This window comes from Drosophila miranda, assembly GCF_003369915.1.
Source record: "Drosophila miranda strain MSH22 chromosome Y unlocalized genomic scaffold, D.miranda_PacBio2.1 Contig_Y1_pilon, whole genome shotgun sequence".
NCBI classification, from domain to species: domain Eukaryota; kingdom Metazoa; phylum Arthropoda; class Insecta; order Diptera; family Drosophilidae; genus Drosophila; species Drosophila miranda.
The window spans coordinates 35,852,908-35,860,928 of NW_022881603.1; the positions used below are offsets into that span (position 1 = coordinate 35,852,908).

The 8,021-nt window shown below is 45.4% G+C and overlaps 2 protein-coding genes across 2 annotated transcripts; one reads left to right on the forward strand and one right to left on the reverse strand.

The window, feature by feature from the left end:
• The first annotated feature begins 2,425 nt into the window (after nt 1–2,425).
• Nucleotides 2,426–4,477, forward strand: LOC117189622 (zinc finger protein 197-like). Its single transcript, XM_033394741.1, has 2 exons — nt 2,426–3,660; nt 3,736–4,477. The coding sequence occupies exons 1-2, from the start codon at nt 2,591–2,593 to the stop codon at nt 3,989–3,991; spliced, it is 1,326 nt and encodes a 441-aa protein (XP_033250632.1). The 5' UTR covers nt 2,426–2,590; the 3' UTR covers nt 3,992–4,477.
• LOC117189625 (NADH dehydrogenase [ubiquinone] 1 alpha subcomplex subunit 6-like) lies at nt 4,322–4,935 on the reverse strand. The gene is made up of 3 exons (XM_033394744.1): nt 4,743–4,935; nt 4,559–4,674; nt 4,322–4,503 (listed from the first exon to the last, which is right to left on the reverse strand). Exons 1-3 carry the CDS (start codon nt 4,870–4,872, stop codon nt 4,375–4,377), a joined length of 375 nt encoding a protein of 124 aa, XP_033250635.1. The 5' UTR covers nt 4,873–4,935; the 3' UTR covers nt 4,322–4,374.
• Between the last annotated feature and the right edge of the window lie 3,086 nt (nt 4,936–8,021).

Below are 8,021 nucleotides of genomic sequence, written 5' to 3' on the forward strand. Positions count from 1 at the left end.
GAACGTCGTTCAATTCCTGGTGCAAGAGGTATTCTACAAATTCGGGGTGCCAGAGGTGATCCACTCCGACAACGGAAAGCAGTTCCTATCGAAGGCGTTCATGGACATGGTCAGCGGCTTCGGGATCCGACACATGCGCACAGCAGTCTACTCGCCGCAAAGCAATGCAGCCGAGAGAGTAAATCGGACGATACTCGCTGCAATAAGGACGTATTTGGAAAAGGATCACAGAGACTGGGACATCTACCTACCGGAGATCGAAGTTTCAATCCGTGACTCGGTGCACGAAGCCACAGGCGTAACGCCGTTTTTCGCTGTATTTGGACAACAGATGTTTCTGAATGGGAACTGCTATAAGCTGGAGAGGAAGCTGCAGTCTTTGACGGAACATGAAGTGCACGCGTTAGATCCCGCGGATAAGCGACACCTCATTCGCGAGCAAATTAAACGCAGCCTACACCAAGCGTATGAGCGGAGCAGCCAGCGTTACAACAAACGGTCCCGAGTCTTTTTCGCCAGACCTGGCCAAGAAGTCTACAGGCGCAACTTCACCCTCAGCGACTTTGGCAAAAGCTACAACGCCAAGTTCGCCCGGAAATTCCTAAAATGCAGAGCTGGAGCTGGAGGATCTGTCGGGGAGGCCGGTGGGGATTTTTCACGCCAAAGACCTAAAATTGTAGCGAAAACTTCAGACTGAGTCAGAAACAAGGAAAACGCACTCACGTTGGGAATATCCGATCAGTGGGTGTAAGCCTAAGTTGGGCGCTGCAAGATCCTAGGCACCGTAATGTCCGGGAAGGCCAGCAGTTTTAGGGAAACGTGTAACTCTTCGCTGTTTGCGAATAATTCTCCGCGGCCATGGTCGCTCGAATATTCGCTAGGTGTTGCATGCGAAGATATCGATAGGTGATACCCCATAGAAGCGGTGAGGAGGAAAGAAGTTTGAACAGAGTGGCAAGGCCAAAATTTAAGGGGAAAAGGTTAGCGAAGAGTGGCGCCACCTGGTCGTGGAGAGTGAGAGTTCCGCGCGCTCTCCGGAGCCGTTATGAGAGAAGATTTCCGATCTCATCCCATAACGGAGTCCCGAAGCCAACTCACCCATACCCCAAAGAAAAGAGAGCCGCCAGCAGCCCGAATCAGGCCATGCCCTTGAACCTAGTTCAAGGGCGATAGAAGAGAGAGCGATGGGGATCAGCGGCCCGGGAGCATTAAACAGAGCAGCTAAGCCAAGAGGGGGCTCAGAGAAAGAAATTCTCGCAACGGAGGAGCATGCGCGCCGGACATAGTGATCTAGTGATTTTTTTTGTTCTGAAAGAAAAAGTGAGTGGGATGAGGATGGAGTAGTGGCCATCACCCTGAAAAAAAAAGATAAATAAATCTGTGATTCCAGGGGATCCAGATCAGTAAGGACCAGGAACCAGGACTAGCGGGACGGGAAAGAGACCCAAGAAGCATAAGAGTGAGTCCGCTCCAAAGGGGGAAGTAAAGAAACCCCAAATTTATTTTTTTTGTTGTCCAATCCGTAGGGAATAGGTCACAGCTCCGCCATCCTGGCTTGCTTTTTGCTGGGCTCGAAGACACAATCCTGGCCACGTAGAGCGGGTCCCTCGCCCATTTAAGGAGAGCAAAAAAAAAAAGCATCAATTAACTTATTTACTCCCATTATTTATTTTGTTAGACGTCTCCATTTATATGTATATGTTAATCCCCTAATTTAAGTCCGCCCATATTATATCTATATGTAACTTATTTATATTTATTATATTAATTATTTCTATTTATCTATTTATTTATTAGCCGCCCGTAGTGATAAGATGAGGGGGTATGAATAGGCAGGCTTAGTGTAGCGATGATACCGTGTAAAAGTAGGAAATTGAAGTGAAAATTATAACGAAGAAAATGAATTGCTAAGCGTTTCATATGGGGGGAAGAGGAGCCACAGCAACGAGAGGGTAAGGCTGCTGCACATGGCAGGGAGATCCAAAACGTTGTTATTCAGATCTCAGGTAGGGTGGGTACGTCAGGGGTAAAAACATCGACACCTCGACCTAGTCGACGTCTGTGGTGAAGGAAGTTACTGTAATGTTGTTTGTCGAGTAGAGTCCGTTTGCAGTTTTTTTTGTCGGTTACTTTTGTTGTTTCAATTTGTTCGAGATGTCCAATTAGTTGGTATATTGTGCGACCTGAGGGCTTGGGAAGTACCCAGCCCTGGGATGACTGGCTAGCCGGCCTTGCCCCGAAGAAAACAAAGGTTCGTAACACAGGCTGACCATTTACGGCATATTTTGACGTCGAAATTGAGTTAACGGCATATTTACTCAATTTCATCATTCATTGGTACTCACATCCTTGTCACCCATTCACTTTCAAACAATTTTTCTTTGGCGCGCACCACTCGCAATCTTGATATCGATATGACCATTCTGGTAGGACATCGATGCTTGCGAAAAGAACTGCAAAAGAGCGGTACAAAACACATTGTCGGCAGTCAATTTTATTTCCTTCTTAAAACAAACAAACAAGCCTGTAACAAACATTAAAAACAACAAACAGCAGCTAGAGAATCAATCAATAGAAAATAGGAGCGACAATGGCGCTGTCGCCGATTAACAAATGCCGATTTAGTGTAAATTTTGTTCTATTAGTGATTCTGTTTGATGTCAAGTATGACAACAACGATTTGGAAGAGGAGGATGAGAATGACGGCTCAGATGCCAAGAACAATGAGACCATTTTTGAGAATAGTATTACGACGGGCTCCCCATTGCCTCCAGGCAATCCTCAGACAATCAAATCAGTGGGCAGCCAAAGTGGCGAGAATAATAATAATTACAAATTTAATTTCAACAACAACAAAAACGGTGACATGTCCAGTTTCCCCGATGTCGAGCGCGATCTTATAAAACGCGCTCTGTACATGACACTGATGACACAAATTCCTTTTGATGCCTACATCCTATTCTGTATGCTCTCTGCATTACGACTTGCAGAAATGTACTGCTATGTGCAGCAGAACTGCCCAGCTTGTCCGCGGGTCTTCAAAGATCAGAGATCAGCCAGAACTCATTATACAAGGATGCACACTCAAGCGGCCCGAGAACTACCCGAAGCGCACACATGCGGGGCATGCGGTAAAGTTTTCAACCAGAAGGCCAGCTTGCAGGCCCACCAACGATTCTGCCAGGTGAAGGACCCCGTCCAGTGCACTTTCTGCGAGCTGAAGTTCAGTAGCCTGCGCAAGTACGAGATCCATTTGCAACAGCTACATTCAGTGGACACACTGCATGCATGCGAAATCTGTCACAAGACTTTCAAGAGTGCAGACTTCCTGGCCGTACACCGTAAGAGGCACTCCGAGCGCTATTACCAGTGCGACAAGTGCTCCCTAAACTACATCAACGCGGCCGAGCTGCGAGTGCACTACGAGCGCGCCCATGTAAACGACGAACAAGTCAGCTGCCTCATAAGCGGGAGTCAGTTCCAAAACTTTGCTTTGATGCGCGAGCATGAGAACAGGAGTCACCAGAAACAGGTTTGGCGCTGCGATAAGTGCAACTTTGAGGCCTCATCGCGGGCTCGCATGCGTCAGCATCAATTTGAGCACACCGCCTATCCTTACAAATGCAGACACTGCCGCGAGGAGTTTGTCGATCGCAAAAAGTACGTATGGGAACTCGAAATTGCCGACAGTTGGCTGCCATAAAGTAATTGAATATTGATTCTCTGACTATTTAGAATCCGACTACATTCCAAAAAGGTGCACTGCATCGAGCTGAGCGATGAGCAGCTGGCCGAGATGTTTCGCGAGAGGACTGGCTATACAAATCGGCACGATGCCTTTAACAAGAATAATACCTCACTTGAAATTCCAGGATTTAGCGAAGATTGCTTTAGTGAGCTGAAAAGCCTGGGGGTCGACTACGACGATATCACATCAGATCTCTTCTCGAATTCCACCAATCTGGACGAACTGCTCGACATGATTCCCTGAACTGAGGACCGATCCGATCCGATCCATTTACCTGCATAGAAGTTAAGAGATCATGAAACATTACAAAAAAAGAATAGCTAACGAGAGCTAGAAGACTGTACCCAATTTACACCACACCAACAATCGACATACAAATTTCCATTACTTTGTTGCTTTCATAAATTATTTTGCTCAGAGAACTCAGACCGAACCGAAACGAACCTTCTGGTGGTATTTACATTCACGTGTATTTCACTGCAGGTACATAGAAACGAACCCATGATATTTCTGAAGTTACCAATCTCAATAAACTGTTAGAAAAGTGCTTCTGAAGCGCCCCCAGATCTTTTGTTACTTTTTCACTCCAGACTCGGAATATATTTAAGCTACTTTAATTTGAAAATCTAATTAACGCCCTGGACGAATTTTGAGAGGAAGTCTGTGGGCTTGGGCTCCTGCGACTCCTTCCAGTAGCGCATAATATGGCCTTTTTGTTTCCAGATCTCCACCGTCTCCTTCAGCTCCATTTGCCCCTGTAAATAAGATGTCGATTAGATACTGAATGATCTTGTCCCAGCGTATACGCACCTTGATGACGAGCATGTCAATCACGCGTATGTCGGTTACATGACGGTCCTTGACAAATTGCTCGCGCAACTTGGAGCGGCACTGCTCCACAGTCATGGGAATATCGTAGTCCATAACTGGAAGTGTACAGAATTGTTTATATAGTGTCGGGACACTGAAAGATGACATAACCAAGAGCACTCACCGATATAGGGTATCTGGCGGTACCAGGCCTTGTAAAGGTTCAGGGCACGCTTGCGTGCCTCCTCCCTGTCGACGGACAGAATGGGGCGCACCTGCTGTACGGCCCGTTTAATGGCTTCACGTCCGGCCATGGCTTTGTTTCGGTTTTTTGCGCAAAATTATTCGGACCGAAGTATTCAGTGTGATTTTTCAGTGTGACCGACCCTCAGAAATATATCGAAACATACCGTCTCATTTAAAAAATATACCGAAAATATACTGACGAATTCAAATTCTATTTTACATATTCCTCCTTATTGATCTTCCGTCGAATATGATCAGCTATATAGAACATTTAGCCATGCCCATAAAATTTTATACGATTTATGAATTTATTTTCTACTTGATTGACTTAATTTTAACACTTGCTTTTATTGGATTTCTATATAACGTTAAAAATTAAATTTAATAGATTGATGAAATTGACCAAATATACCATTATATACCGATATATGGTCACCCTGGTGATTTTTCTCCGTTCTACTTTACTCGCTCGCTCTTACATACACATATGTATGTATGTATCCTACCAATCCAATATCAATACCTTCCCAAAAAGAGTGAGGCCTCGTAGGCATGAGTGCGCCTGCTGGTAGATCTTGCGTATCTGCGGTCCGTCGTAGCACTTGGAGCCCGTCAGCTATTTGTGAGTGGAGGAACTTGTCGGGATCAAGGTCTTGCGAAGCTGAAATGCCGTGCTTTGACTTTGCACGATTTTATCCGGATTGGGATCCGGATTGGGAGTATCCATCTCGGAGACTCCCACGACTATTGATACCGACTCCCACACCATAAATTGATATGGATTACTTCGACATAGCAGACGACCTTCTCTCGGCAGATGCTCCATGATTTTGGCCTCCATAGCTTGAATGGCAATGCCGGATAGCTCCAGGTCCTTGCTATTGAGTCGGTTCAATGTGGTGAGAGGTGTCGCCGGGTAGGAACACACTCGGCCAACGAGTAAATCTATCTGTCCCACCTCCCTGCGATGCATCCCAGGTAATCCCGCCAATTTGCCGCAATGAACTGAAAGTTGTAGACAGGGCCCAGCACTTTGTCCACAACACGATTTTTTGCCAAAATCCTCCGCAGATGTACGACTTCCCAAAGCACTGGGTACTCCCTGGCAGCGGTCTCTTTCGCCAGCAAATTGGCGGGGCATTCATCCGATATGATGCACATCAGACGGTTGGAGTACCCACGTCGGTGTATGGCGTTCAGCACCGTCATTAATCCTTCGTTTATTTCGATGTTTCCCGTCACCTTATCCCTGACCATTCTCTGTGGGAAAATGGTTAATAAAATGTATTAATATATGTTGTTGAGAAAAATTAGCTTATATATACTTAGTTTTAAGCAAGGGCACAGATACCCTACATAAAGAAAAAAGAGAGAAGAAAAATGGCCACACTATGAAAAGACAAGAAGAAAAATGGTCACAATATGAAAAGACAAGAAGGTCACATTGGTTTGAGCAGTCGAAAAAAGAGCGAGGAGAAAAGACCTACCTTATAGACCTTATACCTACACATAAGAATAAAATGTATTAACCTCTTTTTGCAAATAGGAAATAAAACGCAACCAACGCCTAAGTACCTACATATGAAGATAAGCGATTGTGTTTTATCCGCAATTCTCACGTTCCTGGACTCAACATCTTTTATTTCGCTTCTTGGAAGCCAATGACGCTAGAGTTCTTGGAGTTTGTATGAAGACGGGCAGAAACTCGTGGTGCAAGCACTGAAGTATACTGGACATTGGGTGGATAATAAACATTGCAGAACACGGAGGCCAACGTGGGTGCGCACGTCAGGCAGCTGAAAAAGCGCACATTTATATGTATGTATGCGAGATCGTGCACATACTGCCATCTCGCTCTAACCAACGAAGTTCTTGCGGGCCAGCAACTAGAGGCTTGAGTGCGCAGTTGGCTGATGAAATCGAGTGAAAATTTCTGGATTGTGGTTTGTTTGGTAAGTGCCAATTTGATTGTTGATTTGGGGAAAGGTTAGTCTGCGGGTGATGATTACCAGAGCAATGAGTAAATTAAGGGCAACGGATGAAATGGACGAGGACAACGTTGAGATGGGAAAAGTGGAAAGAGAATCCGCGCAAGGTGAAGCCTCAAATATGGAGGGGGCCGGGCCCGGCACATCAAAAGAAGCCCAATCACATGGCGTTGTTAACGTTATGATGGAGATGTGGCGCCAAATGCAAGAAAGTCAGCGGGCCAATGCAATGCAAATGCAGCAGTTCCAAATGGAAGTTCTGCGGATGAATCAAATTCAAATGGAAAAAACTTGGTATTAGTGGAAGGAGAACTGGCGAGCCAGGACCACAATCAACCACGGCTGAGCCCTCAGTGATATCAGACGCAGTCTCATCACCAAGGCAACCGGTTCCTTCTCAGGAAACGCAAAGAAAATTGTACGATCTACCGGAGTTTAATGGTGCTCCCGAAGAGTGGCCAATGTTCAACGAAGCTTTCACTATGACCACTGCAGAGTACGGATACAGTGACAGGCAAAATTTGTTACGCCTCCAAAAGGCAATAAAGGGCAAGGCTAGGGAGACCGTTGAATGTTTGCTTATTCACAGTTCTAACGTTTCAAATATTTTAGAGACCCTTAAACAAAATTTTGGTAGACCGGAGAAACTCGTAAAAAGCCAGATTAGTCGCGTTAGAGAATTTCCGAGCATTCGCGAAGGGAGATTGGAACATTTAGTAGAGTTCAAAATGAAGGTACAAAACTTGGCTTCATTCTTAGAAGCAGCTAACGCACATCAGCAGTTAAAAAACCCAACATTAATGGAGAAGTTAATCTTAAAGTTACCAGTGCAACAGAGACTGGAGTGGGCACGCCATTCCAAGCAACTAGGAGATGAAAAATCGACCAGTCATTTAAGTCTATGGCTTCAGGGATTGGCCGAAGAAGTGCAAGACGCAGGATTGGTTGACGATCAGGCGACGTTCAAGCCAAAGAAGGAAAAGTCGAGACTATTCCATGCAAACGACATCGGACTTGTAACCATGAAGGCGTGCTCCGTCTGCAATGGGAAACACGACTTGGAAAACTGTAACTCATTTGCCCAGTTAGAACTTGAAAAAAAAATGGCTGCATGTAAGGGAAAGAAAATTATGCTTCAATTGCCTAAAGTACGGCCATCGTAGTCAAAAATGTAGAAGACATCACCAATGTGGACTTGATGGATGTGCCAAACGCATTCACCGTTTGCT

Excerpts from the sequence above, each read along its gene's own strand:
- LOC117189622 (XM_033394741.1), top strand. The coding sequence starts at position 2,591 with ATGGCGCTGTCGCCGATTAACAAATGCCGATTTAGTGTAAATTTTGTT. Across the intron at positions 3,661-3,735 it reads GAGTTTGTCGATCGCAAAAA|AATCCGACTACATTCCAAAA; the intron begins GTACGTATGGGA and ends CTGACTATTTAG.
- LOC117189625 (XM_033394744.1), bottom strand. The coding sequence starts at position 4,872 with ATGGCCGGACGTGAAGCCATTAAACGGGCCGTACAGCAGGTGCGCCCC. Across the intron at positions 4,675-4,742 it reads CCGCCAGATACCCTATATCG|TTATGGACTACGATATTCCC; the intron begins GTGAGTGCTCTT and ends GTACACTTCCAG. Across the intron at positions 4,504-4,558 it reads TTGACATGCTCGTCATCAAG|GGGCAAATGGAGCTGAAGGA; the intron begins GTGCGTATACGC and ends TCTTATTTACAG.